We start from the raw sequence: 25,152 nt of genomic DNA on the forward strand, positions 1-25,152 counted from the left end.
CTGGGGCTGTAATTTTAAATGCTAGAGCAGCTCTAGACTAAAATGGTTGGTTGTTATGACAACATCAAGGACGACCGGTTGGGAAGAAAACATTTAAGGGTTTTCACGGAAAGCTCTCAATATCCCAGATGTAACTAGGGCGAAGGAGGCTGTACCCCACAGGATCACGACTGGGGAACCTGGAGGACCAGGCTTCAATCACTTCCGATATAGGAAGGAAGCTTCGCTGCAGGGCCAGCCTGGCGAGGAGCACCATCTCACCTGCTCGCTGCTCATGGCTGTGAGGACGCGTTCGAGTCACCTGGTGGCTCCTCGATCGCTCCAGCCCGGGCCCCCTCAGGCAAGGGAAGCGGCGTCCAGGGACCCAGCCTGCAGCCTCTGCTCCCTCTGCGCGTAGGCGGCCTAGCGTCCCGCAGTGATTCGTTGCTAAGCAACAGGCCTTCGCAGGCTTGGTTTCCGGTCATCTGTGGCTCCTGGGTCAGCGCCCCGGGAACTAGTAGTGCGATCCTTCAGGAAGCACCTTCCAGGGCACTCGGTGGCGCCTCTGAGTGGTGAAGGCAGAGGATACTGCTTCAGTCTTGACAAGTGACTAGCCTTTGATTACTGATCATCACACTTCTATACTCTAACTTGGTGCTTGAAGCCCTGCCATAACCCCTTCTTTAACTCTCTGTGCCTGGAAGGTCTCAGAAAACTAGTGGAATAAAACGCTTTTCTGTAGGAAGCAAAACCTTCTGCTAACAACCAGAGGAAAATTTCCCTATCTTGGCTATTGTAGATAATGCTACAAATAAACATAGGGGTGCACTCATCTTTTTGAACTAGGGTTTTTGTTTTCTTCGATAAGGAGTGGGATTACTGGATTGTACGGTATTGCTATTTTTAACTTTTTGAGGACACTCCATACTGTTTTGCACAGCGGCTGCACCAGTCTGCAATCCCATCAGTGCACAAGAGTTCTCTTTTCTCCACATCCTCACCAACGCTTGTTCTTGAGGGTCTTTTATTCTAGTTATTCTGACAGGCGTCAGGTGATAGCTCATATGGTTTTGATTCACATTTCCCTGATGATTAGGATGTTGAGCACTTTTCCATGTGTCTGTTGCTCATCTGTAGGGCTTTTTTGAGAAATGCTTATCCAGGTCCTCTGTCCATTTTTTAAATTAAAAAATGTTTTTGGTGCTGAATAACGTAAGTTCTTAATAGACTTGGATATTAACTTTATATATCATTTGCCAAGTATCTTCTCCCATTCAGTAGGTTATGTGATGGTTTCCTTTGTTATACAGAAGCTTTTTATTTGGAACTGTATAGTCCCAAGAGTTGATTTTGTTTGTAGCTCTCTTGCCCAGGATTTATCTAGAAAAAAATGTTGCTATGGCCAATGTCAAAAAGATTACTGCCTATGTGGTCTTCTGAAAGTTCTAGGCTTTCAGGTCTCACATTTAGGTCTTTAATCCATTTTGAGTTTATTTTTGTGTATGGTGTCAAAGTGGTCCAGTTTTCCTAGCAAAAATTTTTTTGATGTTTTTATTTATTTTTAAGACAGAGAGAAAGCACAAGCTGGAGATGGGCAGAGAGAGAAGGAAACAGAAGCTGAAGCCGAGAGCCTGACTCAGAGTGTGAACTCATGAGAACCATGAGATCATGACCTGAACCGAAGTCGGACACTTAGCAAATTGAGCCACGCAGGTGCCCCCCCAACACCATTTATTGAAGAGACAGTCTCTTCCCCACTGTGTTTTCTTGCCTCCTTTGCGAATTAACATACACACCCCTATGCTTAGAGCAGTATTATTTACAATTGCCAAAATGTAGAAACCAAGGTGTCCATCAATAGATGGGTAAAAAAAAGATGTAGTATCTACATACAACGGAATATTGATCAACCATAAACAAGAAAAGATCTTGGGGCACCTGAGTGGCTCAGTTGGTTAAGAGAGCAACTCTTGGTTTCGGCTCAGATCATCATTTCAGTTTGTGAGTTTGAGTGAGTTTCAGACTCCAGACACAATACAGGACCTACTTGGGCTCCTCTCCCCACTACCCTCTCTGCCCCCTCCCCTGCTCTCACTCTCTCTACCTTTCTCTCAAAATAAGTTAACTTTAAGAAATAAAAAAAGGTAAAATCTTGCCATTTGTGACAGCATGGGTAGACCTAGAAAAGATTATGCTAAGTAAAATAAATCAGAGGAAGACACATACCACAGGATTTCACTTTATATGGAATTAGAAAAAAAAAAACACAAAAAACAGAACAAGTGAAGAAACAAACCAAAAAGTAGATTTCTAATACAGAGAGAAAACTGGTGGTCGGTAGAAGAAGAGCAATGGGAAGATGGGTGAAATAGGCAAAGTGAATTAATAGTACAAACTACCAATTATAAAATAAGCCATGGAGATGAAAGGTAGAACAGAGATATAGTCCATAATATTGTAATAATGTTATAAGGTGACAGATAGTGATAGTGCTCACCACGTAAGCACAGAAAAATGCATGGAATTGTTCAATAAATGTTGTACACCTGTAGCTAATGTAACTGCATGTTAATTACACATCAATTAAGAAAAAGTAGAAGAAGACAGTTGTCAGCGTTAGTCAAAAGTTAGAGCAGAATGAAGAAGTTTTAAAATAACTACTCGACAGGAAAGCAGCGAGAATGGAAATGAGCGAAGACATACAGGAAAGATCCTGTCTAAGTTGAAGCCTCTGAATTAGTAGTGACAAAAATCTGTACTCCAAAGACATTCAACAGACCAGGCTCAGGTTCAAACAAAACCAACACACCACACATTTCCCAGGCTGCTGTGACAGAAGGATAACTGTTGACTCACGAACTGGTCCCCACACAGGGAAGAGGCAGGCCATCCCAGATTAATAGGTGGCAGGTTTAACACGCAAGGGAACTTACATATAAGACGTGTTTCCCGCAGCCATGAGACAAGCAGATGTCCACACCTGCCGACCAGCCTCTTCAGTTTATATAGAGGCCTTAACAAGGTTCAGTCGCATCCAGATGGGCTCAACAGCAGATTGCTCTCTCAAGTTTGGCATCCTTGAAAACAGCTTCAGCTGTAGGAAGCACGGAAAACGTGGGCAGAACGTGCATTCCAAGGTGGGGGAGGGGGCTCAAAGGCGACTCCAGATGGCTGGGTTCAGTTCGTGGCCCTTTGATGAACTCCTTCAGCAACAGAGCAAGGGAATAGAGACTCTGAAAAGAGTGAAGTTAGAATTAAGAATCTCAGAACCCAAAACTGACACGGGAAGAACAGGCTATTAAGTGGCAATAAAGGAGCTCTTACATAGGATAGGTGGGCATCTCAGTGAGAAAGACATGGTAGGAGAAACTACTGCTGAAGCAGAAAGAAGTGAGGGTACTGACTCTGCAATTTCAGAAGTGGAGCAATTCCAGGCATTGACAATGTCCCCATAGTGGCCACGGAAGTGAGAGACTGTGGTGAAGGACTTTGGTCATGGAAGATCAAGGAGCTAAGCTTGATCAAGGAGCTTCGCCTTAGCTAAGGCTATAGCTGTTCCCATGGATGCTCAAGTAGCAGAGTGGAGAGAAAAACTGTGAGCTGAAGTCTTCAGTGAATGAAGCAGGAGAGATGTTATGAGACTAAACTTAGTGAGGAAGTTTTACTGGAAAGCAGATGATAAATATTACAGACTCCATCTCCTGAACTTGGAATGTGGAAGAAATCCCACATAGAAACAGAGCCTTCAAGGAGACAAACTGCAGTAACAACCTGGAGGTAGGGGTAGAGTTCCAAGAATGGATTGAAGATATAGTGTGCCTTCATAGCCCAGGGGTACAGTGAAAAGATCTGAAAGTCAGGAATATTAGAAAGTTGATTCTTCAGCCAAAAAGAAGCAAAATCCTACTTAAAAGTAAGAGTATGAGAAGCTAAAACATTAGCTCGAGGGCTTATACCACAGGCAATCGTAACCACAAGATGTGAGGGTGGGATTGGTTTAAGTGGCTGCCAGTGTACTGCCAATAAAACTATTCCCAGAAGTTCCCCAGTATTTAAAAGGAATTTGGCATTCTTGACTGATAGCCAACATCAAGGGATGCCTGAGTTGCTCAATCAGTTAGGTGTCCAACTTTGGCTCAGGTCATGATCTCATGATTTCGTGGGTTTAACCCCCATATCGGGCTCTGTGCTGACAGCTCAGAGCCTGGAGCCTGCTTCAGATTCTGTGTCTCCCTCTCTCTCTGCCCCTTCCCTGCTCATATTCTCACACACACTCTCTCTCTCTCTCTCCTTCTCCCTCTCCCTCTCTCTGTCTCTCCCTCAAAAATAAATAAACATTAAAAAAATTAAAATAAAAAAAAGCCAACATCACTGGATTGCTTCTTGCAGAGTACTGATCCACACAAACAGGCCAGCAGGGGACAGAGGGAGTCACAGATTCACAGCAACAATCTAGACAGAGATGAGCCTGAAAAGGTCAACCATTCACTTTCGACCCTTTCCCCATCTGCAGATTTTCCTCCTTCCATCCTCTACTGTCTCACTGTCTGTTCATTCCAACCTCAAAAGTCATAATAGAAGTAAACAACCATCAGGTACTCTGACTTTTTACCTTAGCTCTTGCTAGACCTCTGTTTCTAGTTCCTCGGGGAGATCACTTGCTCGTTCACAGAATCCCATTTCTAAACTTGTCTTCTGTGGGGCACACTGCCAGAATCATGGAAGAAAAAACAATTTTATAAAAATTGGCAAAGACAATTCTTTTGTATTTGTCAGTTATTGTGATCCCTGTCAAGCAAGAGAAATGTCACTCTTGGGACTGAATTTCCCTAGCAATTCTCACAGTAATCAGTAATATCACCAACCAAACTGCGACTGAGATGTCACTCCTTTCCTCACCAGTGAGATTAAGGCTCAGTCAAAACCCTGACAAAATTCGATATATCTCAAAGATTGTTAGGAATAAATTTTAGATAAGATGTGTTGGACCCCTGGATCCTTCAAATATAGAAAGGCACTTTATTACTCTATTATTTCCTTGAAAGATTCCCTTATGCACAGAGTATTTAATTTGGGTATGCTTTTGATTTACTAATCTAAAAATATGAAAGTTCAATTAAAAAATTTTAATGTTTTTTAAATTTATTTTTGAAAAAGAGACCGAGCATGAGTAGGGGAGGGGCAGAGGGAGAGTGAGACACAGAATCTGAAGTAGGCTCCAGGCTCCAAGCTGTCAGCACAGAGCCCAACATGGGGCTCGAACTCACAAACCATGAGATTATAACCTGAGCTGAAATCAGACACTCAACCGACTGAGCTACCCAGGTGACCCTGAAGTCTGCTTTAAGAGGGGGTATCTGGAAACAGAAACTGTTAACCAAATATAAAAGACCAAATGGAGAACAGAAATTGACTTGCTGATAGTTTGGTTCCCTAGGTGTCAATTTCAGCTGCATGATCTCATGGCTTGGCTGGGTTTTTTCTTTAAAAAAAAAAAAAAACTTTTACTTATGCATTTTGAGAGAGACAGAGAGAGAGAATGAGAGAGTGGGGTAGGGACAAGATAGAGGGAGACAAGAGAATCTCATGCAGGCTTTGTGCTGTCAGTGAGCAGCCTGACGAGGGGCTGGAACTCACTAATCATGAGATCCTGACCTGAGCCTAAATCAAGAGGTGGTAGCTTAACTGACTGAGCCACCCAGGTGCCTCTGGGTGGATTTTTTTTTTTTTTTAATGATTTTATTACACATGAACCAAATGCTTGCTTAAGGATTTTATGCCCAAATTTGTGCTGATTATAAGGGAATCTTTTGTATGAAATGTATTTTCCTTTAAAGCATATTGTGTAAGCTGCTGAGTTTTGAATTGTCGTGTTGTTTTTTGTTACTACTTTTTTTTTTTTTTTTTACCTCCTGCTTTTGAAACTGTAGCTTGTGTAGAAAAAGTGCTGATAGGTTATACATGCTCCTTTTGAAGCAGTGTGGCAGCTTCTTATTGTTGTGGCTCATGGTATGAGGCTGAGAAAATTGAGTGTCCAACTTAAAGCCGAGTCCAGAATCTGGTGTTCTTTTCTCTGCCCGTGCCTTTCTCTCTTTGTGAACCTAGACTCCTCCCCATCTTCCTCATCTTGCTTAGGTGACAAATATTTCTTGAACACCTGCTGTGGGCCAGGCATTGTTCTAGGCATGGGAGGGAAAAGATGCAGGCAAGATCCCATCTCCTATTCTAGTAAAGAGAGAAACTGAAAATTAGCAAGAAAAAACATAAGTATTTTGTTTATTTCAGATCATTAAAAAATGCAAAGAGTAAATAAAATGAAATGCGGTAATAGGAGAGACTGCAGTCAAAGAAAGTCTCTCATCGAAGAAAGACTTCTCAGAGAAGTCAAAGGAGAGTCTCTCAAATCTCATTGAGCTGAGATTTGAATGACAAAAGGAGCCAGCCCTTCAGTGATGTCTGGAATGAGTTTCCCAGGAAGTGGGTGAGGTAGTAAGACTCAGACCTGAATGTAAGAATAAGCTTGACACATTCAAAGCCAGGAACATAGTGAGGAAGGATCTTATTTTAAAAAGGCAAAGAAACCATGAATTGAAATGGGGCAAGAGAGGAAGGAGGAAGGCCAATTAGGAGCCTAGTGAAGTAGGTCAGGGAAATAACAATGGTGGCTTAAACTTGGGGAAAGTGATGGAAATGGAGAGAAGGGAACACATCAAGAATATATTTGGGGGGAAAAACCTGGTAGGATTTGATGCTGGACCAGATGTAAGGAATAAGAATAAAGTAAATGAACTAGTTTTGTTGTTGTTGTTGGCTGAGCTACTTACTTGGTAGATGGAAGGTGCAAGAAAATTAAAAACTTGGTTTTCAGACATGTTAAGTTTGAGATGCCTGTTAGATGTCCAAGTAAGACATTGAGATAGGAAGCTGTACAACTCTGGGTATAGCTCTGGTAAAGGTATAGACTGGAAGTTCATCCACAGATAGAAGGTAATTGAAGGCATGAGATTAGATGAAATCATCAAAGAGAGTGTAAATAGAAGCAGAAAGAAAGGTAATCCAAGGATCAGGCCCCAAGACTCTTGTTTTCTCTTTCTGGAACCTTGCAATTTAAAAATTACATATTTTGTTGACCCTTTAGTAAAGAGTTATGCAAGTACAAAGTTAGAGTTACAACAGATATCTCAGATACAAAAGGAACCCTACAAAATGTGGTTGACAATTCATGCATGTGGTATTTGTTTGTGAAAATACTGAGCTATATATGGACCAATTCCCATAAAAACAAATAATGATGCTGTTTTATTACCACACATTGACCTTCGACTAATCACAACCAGATCTGAAGAAATACAAATGGTTGCGTTCAATTTCTTTGAACACTAGAGGGAGATATATTCACCTGCAAACCAGAGAGAAAAAATGAACTTTTTTCTATAGAATTGCTCTTTGACCATAAAATCATAGACTATTTTAAATTTTGATATTTTCACAATCATCAAAAAACAAGTCTGAAATAAATTACATGTTTGGAAAGTAACTCGATTTCTTTGCTAAGCCAGATTTTACTAAAAGGCTATTTTGTATATGCTTGTGATATGTTATCTTTTCAGGTGGTATCTTAGTTTTTTTTTTTTTTCTTGGACTGTGTGGAGCAATAATATAAAAATCAGATAATTTTTATTTGGAGAAACATCAGTTCTTCCTCTCTAAGAATTCTGGCAATATATTCTTTGTAAGCCAAGGTGTCAAAAACTTTACTCTTGACCTTATGTCTATGGACTTTGAAAATGTGCTGTACTTCATCACGTTCAACGTTTGTAGGTGGTTTAAAGGTCATTGGCACTGACTTCACTCTAGACTTTATACATGCCCAATAAAATGTTTGACTTTGCTAGGTAATCACATAGATATGTAGTGTTTCCGTGATTGCTTGGGGCAGCTGGAAAACTTTCTCTTTATTTACTTTGGTAATCTTTCCAAAGAACATACTGTATGTAAGACGCCCTCTTTGCCCGATCAAAGGTTGAGTGTGAACCCCATCCAGCAATTCTTAGCCTACCAACTGTTTTATTTGACCTTGTTACCATTTATAAGTCCTCTTCTTTGTAACTTTAACACTGAAATGCCTCTGGTAATTAAAAGCAGGGGATGGGGGGGAATGTGTTTTCTATCTCTAGGGAAAGATAGTATGGGAAAAAGAGGCTATTTCCTGGAATCAGAGCTGGTATTAATCCTGACTTTGGATAGATGTTAACTAAGCTTATTTTGATAATTATTTCACAATATATACATATATCAAGTAATTCTAAGACTGAAATGAATACAATGTTTTATGTCAACTATATCTCAAAAATACCCTGTCTTTGTCTCCACTGGTGAAGGTAAACAAGTTACTTTATATCTCTGAACTATCATTTTCTTCTTGGAATCACAACCTTTTAGAATTGTTGTAGGGGCTGATTCAGACAATGTGTGAAAAGCATCTAGTTTAGCTCCTGGTAAAAAGCAGACATTCCAAGTTCCCTGGGCCCTCCTCTTTCCTTCCATGTGAAGTGCTTTTTAAATTGACCCTATAAATCGTATGTTCATAGATTATGTGCTCTGAAATATTTGTCAAGTGTTGGTGATATGTACAGAATGTGACCTGGGCCACATTTGCAAGGCATTCTTGCAAGAGTTTATGTGTTGTCAGAGCTGTATTGTCCTGACCTCTACATGACTAGGTCAGATTTAGGACCTCACCAGGTGATTGACTACTCCTATTATGGACTTGTGAGTAGAGAGAGGAGAGGAGGCACTAGAAGTCTGGTGAGGACTATTTTCCCCGAAAGAAATGACTTCTTATTTTCCTCCACAAACTTAAAGTTCACCTCCTACCTCCATAAAGGTCCAGTTCATATCCTTTCTTGAGCAGATATTCCCAGCCTAAATGAACTCACCCCTCCAAACATCTATAATATTCTTCCAGTTCAATCAACTGGCAATTCATGCTTTGCCTTCATCTAGATGTGTCTCCCCAAACCAGGTAGGTTCTTATGAGCATGGTTGCTACTATACTCTATTTGTTAGTGCTTCACTCTAACACATTTCAGTGTCTACTGGAAGCAGACATGAGTACATATGTGGATGAATTTCCATGTCAGTTTTCCTTCAATTTACTTGTCACATGCATTTTGGTGATAGAACCTATCCAGGGCAAATGTGTAGGTATGGCTTAAATCATTCTGCTGACGGCATCTGAAAATTATCTTTCTTTAAACGATAGATTCCTAAAAAGAAAGAACCAAGAAGTATAACATATTATGCTTACCTTTATGCCATAATTGTTGTTGAGTATTCATTCTCAGAACAGATTAGTTACCATGATATAATGGCCATTGTTTGCAGATATAATATAGCAGACAAATTGTACAATAAACATTTTCATCACCAGCCACCGATTTGTTTCTTTTTAAACCCGTTAGTCAACTCATGTTATTAGTCATAAAATGACTGATAATCTGACAGCTGTAAATTAAATTCTGAGATTAACACACACAACTCCATTTTTGCATACACAGAACTAAAACAGATGATGACGTTTTATCATTTATTATTCAAACAGCAGAATGAAGGGTTGCTAAAGCTAGAAATAGAATGCTTTTCAGGGTCATGAAGGATAAAGAAGCAGCCATGAAATGGAGCACTTGTTCACCAAGTTTCAAATCATAACACAGAAAAGTCATAATCCTAAATCTTGACTACATAGCGGCTCTGTGATGTGATCCACCTGCAGTGTGACTCTGCTTTAGGGTGTTCCCCACCTTGCCTCTAAGGAACACCTAGGCAAGACTTCAAAAGAACGATACAGGATTGCGTGTTCAAATACTAATAATTGAAGCAACATTATTGTGCAAAGGGTTGCACAGTGATGTATTTTTTCAAAGAATATTCAAGTAATGGCCATGTTTTTAAAAAAGTAGATGCAGAAAAAAATACAGAAGCAGACTCTTTCCCTTCTGTCTTTAATCATTCACAAATCTCTTAGCTGCTAAATTAAATGTTTAATTGACATTTTCTTCTAAACTCTATAGCAGTTCTCCTTTCTTTCATATCCCAAATCTTCAAGTGGGTGGTCATTGCTCACTTGATCCATTTTCAATTTTCTTGCCACTTGATCTCTTTGAAAATCTTCTATAATCTGGATTCCATTTCCACAGTCCATTGAAATAGCCTTAATATTGCTAATGACTTCAACCCACTTATTTTTGTTTTTTCTTTCTTTTTTAAATGTTTTATTTATTTTTTAGAGAGAGAGACAGTGTGAGCAGGGGAGGGTCAGACAGAGAGAGACACACACAGAATCCGAAGACAGGCTCCAGTGGGGCTTGAACCCATGAACTGTGAGATCATGACCTGAGTGGAAGCTGGACACTCAACCGACTGAGCCACCCAGGTGCCCCCCCCCCCACCACCACATTCAGAAGTTGATGTGGCTATTACTTCTTTCTTAAAATGGTCTCCTTCCCAGTCTTGCATGACTGACTGGCCCCATTTTTCTAGGCTCTTCTTCCTTTTCTCTCCATTTGTAAATATTCCTTAAAGCTTTACTTGTGATCTCTCCCCTCAGTTCTCATGCCAATGGCTAATCTACTTATAAAGCTTCATATACAGCCTTGCTGCTTATGACTCCTGAGTCTTTGTTTCCTGCTATGTTCTCTCTCACTTGAATACTTATATCTTGTTCCCAGTTATCTACATGACTTTTCCATTTAACTACCCTACTGTCCCAAACCACCAATCCAAAACTGACCTTCTCTGCATCAATTTTTCAATTTTGCCTGGAGCCTTACCAGTCTTCCAAGATTAGTATCTCAAGTTCACCTTGGTTTTCTCCTCGTTCTCCAAGTCCAAGTTCATCTTATGTTATTACTTTTTTATAGAAATCTCTTACAATCATCTCTTCCTTCCATCCCTACTGCCACTTTTTACATCCAGGCTCTGAACACTTGGGTAATTGCGTGTCTTTTAACTTTTGTTCGTTTGTTGGGTTAGTTGGTTTTCCGTCTGTTCAATAGACACATCTAAAGGCAAAAAACACTAAAATAATCCAGAATGATTCCATGTTGGTCCGGTGTCATCAAACTATTTCAAAAGACTATCCATCCATTCCTTCTTCCTTACCAATCTAGTCTTACCTTTCTTAACTCTCTTCCCTTTGCAAAGTCTCTATAATGTGTAACATAGAACCTCTATTCAGGTTGTGATCCTCGACATTTGACTGAGTCTACTTTTCCTCTGTATCTTTCTTTATCTAACTTTATCCCAACCCAATTCAAAGGCACTCCATCAATAAGCTTTTGCTCAAATATCCAACAATGGTCTATTCTTTCTTAAAACAAGAATTCACGTAATCTAATCTTCTAATTTATTAACTATTATCATTTGCATGAATGCCATTCTTCTTTCTTTACCTTTTATATATTGTTTCCGTTCTACTTCTGATTCTTTGGGTCCCAGTTCAACTATCACTTCCTCTACAAAGTCTTCCCTGACCCTCCCACTCATTGTGCCCCCCAAATATACCTGGCATAGTTTTAGATAGGTAATTGAACAGATATAAAAATCTTCCAGTTGTTCTATATTTTGAGAAAGAATGACCTTAATGAAACTAATTGCTTACTTAGACCCAAAGGATACGTACATAAATTAACAGATAACGACGATATTTTTCTAGGTCAAGCCATTGGTGTTATTAGTAGAAGCAATAAATAGAAATGAATTCTCAGAGTTATTTTCAGTGAAGCTAAAAAAACAGCTCATCACATTGTCTATGAAATATTTATCACTATAGTCTATATAGTAATGATTACTTTTGTTTTTAAAACTTTATATTTAATTACAAAGATAACAAACTGATATTGTAATATAGGTCATAATACATTTGTCAAAAGAGCAAAACTACGGACTTTGGTTATAACATATCAATATTTGCTCAGCACTGTAACAAATGTGCTACACTAATACTAATAATAGGGGAAATCAGGATGGGGAAATTAGGAGGAACATAGGAACTTTCTACTTTCCACTCCATTTGTCTGTAAATTTAAAACTACTCCAAAATATCAAATCTATTAATTTTTTAAACGACATATTTATTGTAGAAAATGTATAATGTCATGTAAAAAAGCACAAGGAAGAAAATTTAAAACATCTTTAAGCCTACTACTCTGTCATTGCCAATATTTTGGTATCCCTTCTATCATTCTGTCTATCCATCCATCTATCTATATGTCCATCCATTTATCACTGGAAGATAGTTTACCAATTATTATTCTATGACTATTCTCTTTTAGTATTTAATCATATACCACAAGCATTTTTTCATGTCATTAAATAATCTCCTACAATAAAATATTTAATAATTATGTGATATAAACCTCTTTATCTTGAAGCAATATTTCTAAGATTTTCCTGAGCTTTAACTTCTATAGCCTGACAAACACATTTCCTTTACTGCTTTCTAAAGTTTTATTTTCTTTTTGGTATTCTTATCTGCACTGTTGATATCCCTTTCTCAGGATGCTTGAAAGTGAATTATTTTAGGGGTGCCTGGGTGGCTCAGTTGGTTAAGCCTCAACTCATGATCCCAGCTCAGGTCATGATCTCATGGTTTCATGAGTTCAAGCCCCACATCTGGCTCTGTGCTGACAGCAAGGAACCTGCCTGGGATTCTCTCTCTCCTTTCTTTCTTCCCCTTCTCAACTCATGCTCGCTCTCCCTCTCTCAAAAATAAATACATATTTAAAAACTTTTTAAATGAGTTATTAATACTACTTTCTGATTTTCTATCTAACAGTCCCTTTCCACAAAACCATTTTTTTTGTACTAACATTTCTTTTCTCAAAACACATCAGTTTATTAGCTAAGGGTGGTTTTAGATATTAAGTGGTACGCATACTGTTATACAGCACATCAGTGATTAATTAGAATAGAGCCAAGATCATCTTCTGTCAGATGCATAATTTTTATAACATATGATCCTGGATTATTATTCAGTTTTATTTAATACAGAAACTTGGAGATGGGGGCTGAGGAGAAGTAGCAGCATACAGAGCCTCTCTGTTTTAGAACAACACACAGAGTTTCTGAAATAGGGCACATGGATTGAAGTAGTCCCAGGGAAGGGCCGAACATGTCCTTTGGTTCTGGCTTGCATTGTTAGTGAGAAGCCAGCATTTTCACCCACATTCAATGTCCCTTTCCTCTGGCTGCTTTTAATGTGTTCTCTTTCTTTATAGATTTTTGGCAATTTGATGATAAGATATGTTTTGGTGTGATTTTTGTGTTTATCTTTCTTCACATTCCCCAGTTTCCTTGGGTTGTATTTTTCATCCAATTTTGAAACTATTTGATCACTATTGCTTGAAATATCTTTCTGCTCCAATTAATACCTTCTCCCTCTGATAATCGAATTATATATATACTGATTACAACTTTCTGAGGCTCTGTCTACTCTTTTTTCAGTCTTTTCTCTCTGTGCTTCAGTTTTGATGGACCCTGTGTCCTATCTTCAAGTTGTTTTTTGTTTGTTTGTTTCTGCAGTATTAGAAGTATCTTGCGATTATTTCATTTTATATGTTGATTCTTTTGGATCTAGAGTTTCTATTGGATTTTTTTTTTAAAGACTCCATTTTTCTGTTGAGATTCTCTTTCCTCTCAACATGTTCATGTTTTTCTTTTAGTCCTCCAATATACTTATAACAATGGTTCTAAAGTCTTATCAACTAATTTCATCATCACAGTTATTGTTCCGTTGACACTGGCCGATTTTCCCTCTGGCTGTGTAATTGGGATTGGCATGTTTGGTAGCACAATTCCCACACTGAGCCGTTTGGTCTGTGGGGCATTTTAGAGCTATCATACTGGGAAGCCCGTGGAAGCCTCTGGAATGTCCCTCTACCTCCATCAGAAAAGGCATATCAAAACAAGCTTCACACCCATCTGTGGAGTAAACGACAGAAATTAGTGACATCCTTAAGTATCTAAAGACTCACAGGCCTCATAACAAGAATTTTGTTCAATCATAAGCTATAACTTCTGCTTTGGTATCTTGAGCAAAAATAAAATACATTAAGTTTGAAAAGAGGAGCATAAATCCAACACATATTAAAATATAAGAAACAACTGGGGTGCCTGGGTGGCTCAGTGGGTTAAGCATCCCACTTTTGATTTCAGCTCAGGTCATGATCCCACAGTCATGAGATGGAGCCCTAAGTGAGGCTCCATAGTGAAAGTAGAGCCTGTTTGAAATTCTCTCTCTCCTTCCCTCTCTGCCCCTTCCCCACTCATGCTTGCTCTGTCTTTCTCAAACTAAATATAAGAAAAGACATTATGAAGGGTCCTGGGTGGTTCATTCAGTTAAGCATCTGACTTTGGTTAAAGTCATGATCTCACAATTATGAGTTCAAACCCCACACTGGTTCTGCACTGACAAGGCAGAGCGTGCTTGGGATTCTCTCTCTCTCTGCGCCCCTCCCCCATTTGTGTACACACTTGCTCTCTCTCTCTCTCAATAAATAAATAAACTTAAAAAACAAAGTCTTTAAAAAAAGAAAAAAGAAAACAACATTACGAATAATGTTATGTCCATATGTTTAAGACCTAAATGATATGGACAAATCCCTAAAAAATGCAACTTACCAAAACTAAAGACAAAAGAAGAAATAGAAAATCTGAATGATCTTATAATCATTGTTGTAACTAAATCAGTAATTAAAGGATTTCTCAAAAGGTAAAACCAGCCCAGAAATTTCCATATGTAAATGAAACATTCAAGGAACATGTTCTAATTTTAAACAAACTTATCCTAAGACTAAAAAAAGAGGAAATGATCCCCAACTAATTAATAAACCTAACTGAACCTTGCTAATAAAATTAGATGTTACAATATGAACAAGGAAAATTATAGGCCATTCTCACATTGGGAAAACCTTAAATAAAATATTAGTGAGCCAAAGTGAATTGAGTATACAAAATATAAGAATGTCAGAATTATTTAACATTAGAAAAATCTGTTAATATATATTTACCTCATTATGGTATAATAAGAAATATATTTGGTCTTTGTCTCACGTTCTTGGCGCAAAGCTCTTAAAATCCTTGGCATTTCCTGAGGGATAGGAGTGTCCATTTTTATTCATAATGAACCCCTTTCTACCAAGCCTTCAGGATAGAATCTGATCACCAGAAAGACCAAGGATAGGATTAGAGGTTGGGAAGTTTCAGTCCCAGCTCCTGGCACTTGAGGAGGGGAAGGCAAGGGGGCTGGAGATGGTTCAATCACAATGTCCAATGAGTGAATCAACCATGCCTACTTAATAAAAGCTGGATAAAACATTCTTAAACAGCGAGGTCTGCACAGCATCCTGACTATATGAATGCGTGACAACATCAATGCGCTGGATGGCGGCGTGCCTGGAGAGCACACGCAAGTTCCGTGTCCTTCCTCCTCTGCCTCCTACTACCTTACCATATGCATCTCTTCCATTTGGCATCTCTTCCATTAGAGCCGTGTCCTCTATCATAAAACCGATAATAATTATAGACGTGTCCTGAGTTCTGTGAATCATGTTATCAAATGATCGAACCTGGGAGCAGGGTGGTCATGGGAAGTCATGTTTATAGCCAGTTGGCCAGCAGTATGGAGACCCCAACAACTTGGGGACCTGAAGTGAGGACAGTCTTGGGGCACTGAGCCCTTAACCTATGGGGTCTGTGCTAATTCTGGGTAGTTAGTGGCAGAATTAAATTGAATTGTAGGACATCTACTTGGTATCAGAGAGAAAACTGTTATTAGAAAGATACCACACAGATTAACAAATGAAGGGGAAAAATACCATATGATTTTCTCAGAAAATATAGTAAGAAAATAGATGGCAGACCCTTCAGGCCTGTCTGTCTAGATGGCACACCACTGCACACCTGTGTACCACAAATGGGTTACAGGTGAACTGACGTTGTGAAGTCCTGTGAAGTCCAGAACCCTTAAGCTCATTGCTTCTCCAACTTCAAACAGACTCATATTTTTTCCTACTGTCATGTATGAATAATATAATTTTCTACTTGTGCCGTCATGTTAAAGAGTGCAGCTTTTTTAAAATAAAGGGCGTCACTCAAATGGGTAACTTGTATCCTATTGTTTCACCAGTGGATGAAATCCATTGGTTTCATTGGAGGAGAGCTTCTCTATTAAATAATATTTAAATGAGTAACTACTAGGAATTTGTTCTTTTCTTCCCTCTCTGCCTGAACTAATGTGACACAAGGATCATGGGTAAGAGTGTGCTTTGCAAATGCAAATTTCCCTCAGTTGGGCTGAATCAAGGCCAAGGAGGAGGGTGCAGTCTTAGCAAGTCTATTTAGCCATTTACTCATACCCTCCAATGTAATTGCTTTCAGTAATCATGCTGATACATATTTTTTAAAGATTTAGTTATCTTTGAGAGAGAGAGAGTGCAAGTGGGGAGACAGCGGGGGGTGGTGGGACAGAGGATCCGAAATGGGCTCTGTGCTGACGGCAGCTAGTCTGATGCAGGGCTCGCACTCATGAACCGTGAGATCAGGACCTGAGCCAAAATTGGATGTTCATCCAACTGAGCCACCCAGCCCCCCCACCCATGCTTTTTTTTTTTAATCTCCATTGATCTCTAACTGGCTTAATGGGAATGCCAGTGGGAAAGAGCTATTTTATTTATTAACCTTTTAATATGCCAATGCATAGAATTTCTAAAATGAGAGTTATTCTGAATCAAAATCAACAGATGAGCCAAAATTCAACCCAGGTACACCCATAATTTGCAAATTTGTTATGTACTGCCAAAGTTTTCATAAATGGTTCCTCTCCTGCTTTAATTCCCTTCAAACTGTCACTGAAAAGTCTTCTTGAAAACTCTTCCATTGACCAACTCCCCTTGAAGCCATGTGCCTTGCTCTATTTCTATCCCATCAGACACCGTCGCCAGTGTCAGATGGGCTGTTAGAGCAAAGCTTGCTGTGCTCCCCTCTCCTCTCCACTTTGTTCTTACACTGTCTATGGGGAATCTTCCTCCATTAAAGGATTTCAAAAACTCTGCTCCATAAACTGAAGTTATGCTTGGTGAGTTTCCAGCCTCATCCCCCCGGCCCCCACCTATTTTCCAATCCTCATTAGCCAACAGCCCCCTTCTAGAAATCAACACATCATGACTGTTCTGGAGCATGTACCTTCCAGGTGACCCTCATGTGCAACAAACTTTGAGAACTGCAGGCTTATTTCAATAACATGGCACCAAGCAAGCTATTCTCTTTCTGTTCCCTTTGGAGGTATTTATTTAGTGCCTCCCCTCTCGGTCAAGGCAATCTTCCATCTGCCACCTGAAAGGGAGAATTTTCACTGGTCATATTTCTGCCAAGGCTTTGTGCCATCACACCTTGCCATTGCAACACACACACGCTCCCTCACATTCTACCCCTGCTAGTATCCGCTCGAATTATTGTTGCCACCCTCGCAGATACAAGATGCTTTTCTGTTAAGCGATGGTTAACATATTCTTTTGTCACAAAATCATTATCTCTGTAGGTTGGCTTTTGGGATTTTAAGTCATAATCTTACACAGAGTATGGTACCTAGCCAAAGATATCCAGAAGGTTTGCTCAAAAACATTTCTTGTTGGGTCAGCCTTTATGAAATCCTCCCCAGGAGCTGATATTTTGGGAACAAAATATTACTGGTAAAGAGAAGCATGTGAAGTTTCCAAAAGCAAAAGCGTATGTAACCAATGAAAGGATAAAATTTCAAGGCCTGTACAGTAAAGCAGCTGTTAGATGATTTACTGGAAAATTCTTCCAAAACATAACAGAGGCTTCCTATTCCAAAGGAAATATTTTCCTTCAAGTCCATAATATTAAGGTTCAATATGCTATGTACTCAAAAGACCTCTCTAATAACAAGTGAGATTTTTCACAAAAACCTCCACCTTAGAGATTTGATTCTTGTTCCATCCCTCTGAACAGCCAGAGCATCACTGGTGTGAGATTCACGATGTGCGTTCTAAACTCCAGACTCATTCTTTCTGTGCAGTTTCCAGTATCAGTAACAGAATCTGGGGCTTCATTTCTCAAACATACAAGTGACTCATCCTAAACAAGACAAATCAGATAACCTCTCACTTTCCATTAGGGATATTATCTTAGATCTGCCGGCAGGGCTCTGAGTGATTTACAAGGCAGTGAGGACAACTGCAAAGCAATAGTTGCAGAAGGAAGAGGGGTGTCAGAAATGGAGAGAAAATAGACTGTTTCCAGTGTCTGCCTTAGCTTTCTACATAGATGATCAGGACGCAGGTCTTTCCCAGATGCTCTAGCACCTGAGTGTTCCGGCCAAGCTCTGGTGGAAAGAATGAAGACAAGTCTGAGCTATGCAACACATTACACTGTCACAGCTCCACAGCCTAGAGAGGTGACCTGTGGGGACCTCCATGCAACAGAATGAGCCAAAAAGCCCCAAATCAACACTTCCCATTTAACCTCATCCTTGGCTCTGCTGACCCCCAAAACAATTTACTAGGTGGGGCGCCTGGGTGGCTCAGTTGGTTAAGCATCTGACTTCAGCTCAGGTCATCATCTTCCAGTACATGAGTTCAAGCCCCACATCAGGCTCTGTGTTGACATCTCAGATTCTGTGTTTCCCTCTCTCTCTGCCCTTCCCCTGCTCACATTCTGTCTCTCTGTCTCTGTCTCTCTCAAAAATAAACACTAAAAAAAATTTTTTTAAAGACAATTTCCTAGGAGTTATCAGAGAAGGATTGGACTCTGTGTAATGTTGTACTACACGTTAAACATCCTCTGGCTCAAATAACAAGGACCCCACCTGTACAAAGTGCACTCCTAAGCTTACTGAGGGGTAATTACTCCTGAGACTTTGACCCGCACAGGAAAAGCAGAAGTGGCCGTGGAGAAAAGAGACACCGTGACGGAAGTTGAAAGCAAAGCAAGAGGTGTCCTGCCACTTGCATCCTTTACTATTTTGAACATGCCAACAGATTCCCGCCCGCCTGTCCCTCAGGGTGCCAGAGCGTGGGGAAGGCCACAGTAGCAAGAGAAGTTCTCTTCAGAAGTCAGTGCTTCATCTGACTGCTGATTAATGGTAAAGTGGCTGCTCTTAGCTTTGTAGGGATGTTCAGACAGGAAGACCAGACTCTTGGCTTGAAGACGCACATCCGCATGATGGAAACTGCAAGCTAAACAATCCTACTTTCTGAAGAAAAGAACATGACCATGGTCCAACAGTGACAGGAACATTGATACAGGAATGGTTTGTTCACTAACTATGACATAGGAGCTAAACGTCCAGAGTCGGACCTGACAGGAGCCGGTAGCGTGGAAACGGGAGGCCTGAGCCAGGGGAGGTCTGACTCAGCTCTGCTCTGCTACGGAAAGACAAATTAGGTATCGTGTGCTCTGCTGTTGCTGAAATGGGTTATTTGGGGGAAAATTGTAGAAAGTAACTTCAAAAAAATTTTGCAGTGAATATGAAAGGTCCCTTCTCTGAAAAAGTGCATATTTGGCCCATGAGGAGTTTTCCTTCCTTATGAAAATAATACTATCTTCAGAGTCACTAGAAGTGTTTACTACATGGACCCTTTGAGTTGCATTGATAAGGAGGGAGTCAAACACCGCTTCCAATGATATCTGTTCAGTGGATGACAGCATGCCCCCCGCCTTGTGCACTGCCAGGCCAGTCCCAGCTGAGGAGTAGCGCTAAAGTCTGTTCTGGATCAAAGCGATGAATGGTCCCAGGGCCTATTTGTTCCATGTGGTGGGAGATACCCTGCGATCAGTTACGGAGTTATTTCATATGTTTTCGCTTCCGTTCTACACTCTACGGTCTGTGTGCCTCCTGGTTCCTTCTCTCCTCTCTTTGCTAATAGACCGCTGGTCTCATTCAGAGATCAGGCAGCAATGTGCTCACAGCAGTTAGGCTCAGGCCCAAGCATGAGTCATGACTGGCCATTCCTCTTGGCCAGTGACTAGTGCAGGGATCAGACCAGAAGAGAAACACTGCTTAGGAGCTTTGGAAAGAGGCTTTCCTCACTAATAAAAGGAAACTTGACATGACTGAGCAGCTGAATTAGCCCACTCTCCAACCCTGACTCTGGGCTTCTTTTTGGGGAGAGAATAAACTCTTGTTTAACCCCACTGGATATGGTGAGAATTGCAACTAAAATCATCCTAACTGGTCCTCAGTGGTAAGAACTTGACTTTATTTTCTATTTCTGGAAGAGAAACCAAATCACAGGCTACCAGCTCCTACATAAGCCGAAAAAATAAGCACTCATAGTAAGCTGTGTGAATTGACACAAATGCAGTCGAATTTGCTCGTAGGTAAATTGGGTATATTAGTAGCAACTATGACAGAGGCTTATGATGATTCATTTCTTTAGTACACATAAAGCTCTTAAAATAGTACATAGACTAAAGACTCGTTTTAAATGTCAAATGTCATTATTACGGAGAGGAAGCAAAAAGGACTGATCATCTGGGCTAAATTAGGGCTACTGATGAGGAATCAAGATACAATCACTTGCAAAGAGGAAGAGTCTGACTGAGACTGGGAAAATAAAGGACACAATAATGGCAGTTCAGCAATCATGCTGTTCCCTCCACAGGAACATACGGTGATCTGGCTGTGACAGCAGCTCTCCAGGATTGGCTCAGTTTACCTGATGTGGTAGGCAGAATAATGACTCCCTCCCCAAAGATGGTAATGTCATAAGCCCAGGACCCCATGACAATACTACCTTATATGGCAAAATGAACCTTGTAGATGTGAGTAAGACAGGGCCTTAGTGGGGATCCCTATCTTATGGGGGGATGGAGAGGTTATCTTGGTCCACTGTCCTTATAAGAAGGCAGAAGAAGAGCCAAGTCAGTAGTGGGAGATGTGCTCTTGGAAGCAAGAGACTGCAGTGATGGGGAGACAGGGCCACAGCCAAGGAATGCAGAATGTCCTAAAAGCCAAAGAAGGCAAGGCAACTACTTCTCTCCTAAACCTCCAGAAGGAACTCAGCACTGCCAACAGGTTGAATTTGGATTTCTGACCTCTAGAGCTGTAAGAGAATAAATTTGTGTTGTTTTAAAGCCAAAGTGTGTGGAAATGGGTTATACCAGCAATAAGAAACTAGTATGTCTGCATAGCCAGGTAAGATATGTCTATCCCTCATGTCTTACATGTATGTCCCTCTGTGTTAGATTGGATGTTTTTTGCTGCATAACAGAAGCCTCAACTGAAAATGGCTTAAACAGTTACAAGACCTAAGATCTCACATATTAAAACAGAGTAATAGAGGGGCGCGTAGGTGGCTCAGTCAGTTATGCATCAATTCCTGATATCGGCTCAGGTCATGATCTTACGGTCATGAGGGCAAACCCTACGTTGGGCTCCACACTGAGGGTGGAGACTGCTTGGGATCTTCTCTCTCTTGCCCCTACTGGCTCTCTCTCTCTCTCTCAAAATAAATAAACATTTAAAAAATTAAAAAATAACTTAAAAAACACAGAGTAACAGAGTGGAGGTGTTGTAGGTTGGTTAATTTAGCAGTTCAAAGACATCATCAGAGATCCATGTTTTTTTTCCAAATTCCTGCCCCCTCACTCTCAGCATGAAGGTTTATCTCTTCGGATTAACCCACTTATGGTCAAAAGGGTTGCTGTGGTTCTAATTCCTACATCCTTACACATTAATGTCCAAAGGTTGAAAGATGAAATCATTTCCTTCATGCATCCCTTTTTAAGTTCCAGGAACATTCTCCCAGAAGTCCCCTATTGGACCTTGCCTCGTGTTAAAAGAGGACTTCAACTACCTCCATTTTGACCTCAGCCTATACTTTCTAACTGATTAAGCTCCTCTTTCCAGCTTATCTCTTAACACGGGCAAAAGACCCTGTAAGCAAATCATGCTGTGACAGGAACTCTCAAGTACTAAGGACTGCCCTGACATCAGAAAGACCCCACATGATTGATCCAAGACAATAATCAACCTGACTTTTACCATCCCATCCACCTGCATGAACCCACCAACATTTGTCTCACATTTTCCTTATATAAACCTGGAAGCCTTTTCAGTACATTGGGGACTGTCTTTGTCTTCTCAGTGTTGGCCTCAATGAAATAAATTCCCTCTTGTTTCACCACCTCTCCATACCTTTGGTGGCTGTCAGCAGCGAGTGGCCAACCTGGTCTGTTTGGGACCCCAAGAGGCAGGTGCTCTTGCATCCCTGTGCCCTGGTTACAGTGTGGCATTAGCAAGAATGGAAGGACTCACCTATTTCTAAACCATTCACTGGGGGGAGGGGGGGAATGGAATCTAGATTCACCTCCTGGGACAATGGAAGAACTGGCCCCTCCGGAAGGATGCAGCAGCCTACTTTCAAGGTTCCATTAGTAAGGAAGGGGAGGGATGGTAGATGGTGTGTGGAGCATACACTTTCCTCCTACATTCCCTCCTCAAGGATCCTTATGAGCAGACACCTACATCAGACAGAAAAATCTTCCAAAATAGAGGAGAGCTGTCCTTTTAGCAAAATGCGCGAATGTCTGTAACTTGCACTCTTTTTGCTCAAAATCTTCTGACCTGGAAGTGAATTCATTTATTTATTATTTTTCTTTGCTTAGCATGCCCTCAAATTAATGTTTACTAAACCAAGGGTCAATAATGGTTACTTTGTGCCTCCAGTGGGATTACTTTCTTAATTGATTCTCAATAGTTGGGCAGTGTTTAGAGTCTACTGGTGATTTCATTAGCATAAATATTTGTATTACACTGAATAAAAATAAAAATATTAACTCTTATATAACATTCTCTCTGGGCCTGTCATTATACAAAGCACTTTACCTAGCTCATTTAACCTGAGCTATATGAAGCAGTACTGTTTTTTTTTGTTTTTATTTTCAAAGTAAGCTCTGTGTCCACAATGAGGCTTGAACTTGTGATCCTAAGATCAAGAGGCACATGCTCTACCAACGAAGCCAGCCAGACATCCCTGAACTGGTGCTGTGTTTTATTTTTTTTTTTAAGTTTATTCATTTATTTCTGAGAGAGAGAGATAGAGAGAAAGAGAGCACAAGCAGGGGAGGGGAAGAGAGAGGGAGACACAGCATCTGAAGCAGGCTCCGGCTCTGAGCTAGCTGTCAGCACAGAGCCCAACGTGAGGTTTCAACTCACAAACCATGAGATCATGACCTGAGCTAAAGTCAGATGCTTAACCAACCGAGCGACCCAAGCGCCCTACTTTTAATCCCCATTTTATAGATGCTGTTTTTAATCTCCATTTTATAGATGAAGAAATTCAGGCACAGAAAGGAAAGCCGTTGATAGTCCATAGTTCCTCCAATGAAAAAGGTTAGGCAATGGTAAGGAGTAACTCTCCTGATATTTTAAAAGGAAGGAAAAGCAATTTAGAAAAAATGGCCTGATACATAACATAAACTACAGAATAATTTTATACCTTTATTTCCAAAAAATTTCTTTTTCCTGTAAAATTAAATACAAACAGCACTCAAACCTAAACTGCAGGTGGATGAAAACACGGCACGAAATGAAAAGTGTGTCTGTGGGAAAGATAGCAATAGAAAAAAGNTATGGGATTGGTAATTGCTTGAACATTGATAATACTCAGTGTTGGTAAGGGGTAGAGTAATTTTCATGTAGCTGTTGGGACTTAAAGTATTGGTAAAAATTTTCCAGAAAGAAAAAACTCCTAATGCTTTGCATATCCTTTGGTCCTAAAGTTCTACTTTTAAGAAATTATCTTAAGGAAATAATTATGAATGTACACAAAGATTTACCATCAAGGATAATTGCTGCATTGTTTTTAATAATGAATAGTTAAAAAACATTAAATGTCCAAAAATAGGGAACTGGTTAAATAAAAGATGCTAGACTCATACAATGATATAGTATATAATCCTTATATAAAATGTTATGCCATAATGTTCTGTGGCAAGAATATGTTTATGAGATATTAACTAAAAGAGACATCATCATGCTAGCAGAGGTTATCCCTAAATATATGGATCTAAGTTGGGGTGCCTGGGTGGCTCAGTTGGTTAAGCGTCTGACTTCAGCTCAGGTCATGATCTCACCATTTGTGAGTTCAAGCCTCACCTCAGGCTCTGTGCTAACAGCTCAGAGACTGGATCCTGCTTCAGATTCTGTGCCTCCTTCTCTCTACATCTCCCAAACTCGCACTCTATTTCTGTCTCTCAAAAATAAATAAACATTAAAATAAATAAAAGGATATATGAAAAAATAAATAAATAAAAGGATATATGGATCTAAGTTGATTTCTAATTGTTTTTTAATTTTTCAGTATCTCCTATGGTGGTGAATGCATTTAGCACTTAAATAACAATTATAAAATATAATGTAATAGTTTCAATAAGAAAAAATAGGTAAGATGTAATATAATAATGCTTCTTAAACTTATATAAATTTCTTAAATTTCTTTTAATGTTATTTTTATTTATGAGAGAGAGAGAGAGAGAGCATGAGCAAGGGAGGGTCAGAGAGAGGGAGACACAGAATCTGAAGCAGGTTCCAGGCTCTGAGCTATCAGCACAGAGCCAGATGTGGGGCTTAAACTCAGGAACCACAAGATCATGACTGGGACTGAAGTTGGATGCTTAACCAACTGAGCCACCCAAGCAACCCCTTAAACTTGTATACACTTCTAAATGCTATTAATGCAAGCAGATATTGGCACTCACCTTATTCACCTGAGAGAGTAACTTTATTAAAATGTACATTTTACTAGTTTTTATCAATTTAATTCCAAATAGTATAGAGTGTAATAATATTTGTTGAAGACACTGTAAACACATAGGATTCTAGTGCCCTATCTGACATTCTGTGTAATACATGAGGTGGTTGTGCGCTATTTCAGTGGACAGCTGGGATTTGCAAACTTGCACTCCTGTCCATGGAAAGCACGTGGAAATAATAGGAAGAGCTGACAGATGTAGGTACTTTTGTAGTTGAGTCCAAAATAATAGGGGTAGAAAGCCAACATTCACTGGTATGGGGTGGCCGGCACTAAATTCCTGCCTCTGCCCTTCAATGGCTATGTAACCTTGGCCAATTCACTTAAGCCCAGC

The 25,152-nt window shown here is 40.0% G+C and overlaps 1 protein-coding gene across 1 annotated transcript in view; it reads right to left on the bottom strand.

Annotated features, from left to right (window-relative positions):
* The window catches only part of DNAH7 (dynein axonemal heavy chain 7), a 245,938-nt gene extending 245,546 nt beyond the window's left edge, over window positions 1-392 (bottom strand). Inside the window, exon 1 of the mRNA XM_077745812.1 lies at window positions 262-392. Within this exon, the coding sequence (XP_077601938.1) occupies window positions 262-276 (15 nt within the window). The 5' untranslated portion in view covers window positions 277-392. The remainder of the gene's footprint in view (window positions 1-261) is intronic.
* Between the last annotated feature and the right edge of the window lie 24,760 nt (window positions 393-25,152).

Source organism: Crocuta crocuta, unplaced genomic scaffold, assembly GCF_008692635.1.
Source record: "Crocuta crocuta isolate KB4526 unplaced genomic scaffold, BGI_CrCroc_1.0 scaffold564, whole genome shotgun sequence".
In the NCBI taxonomy this organism is placed as follows: Eukaryota; Metazoa; Chordata; class Mammalia; order Carnivora; family Hyaenidae; genus Crocuta; species Crocuta crocuta.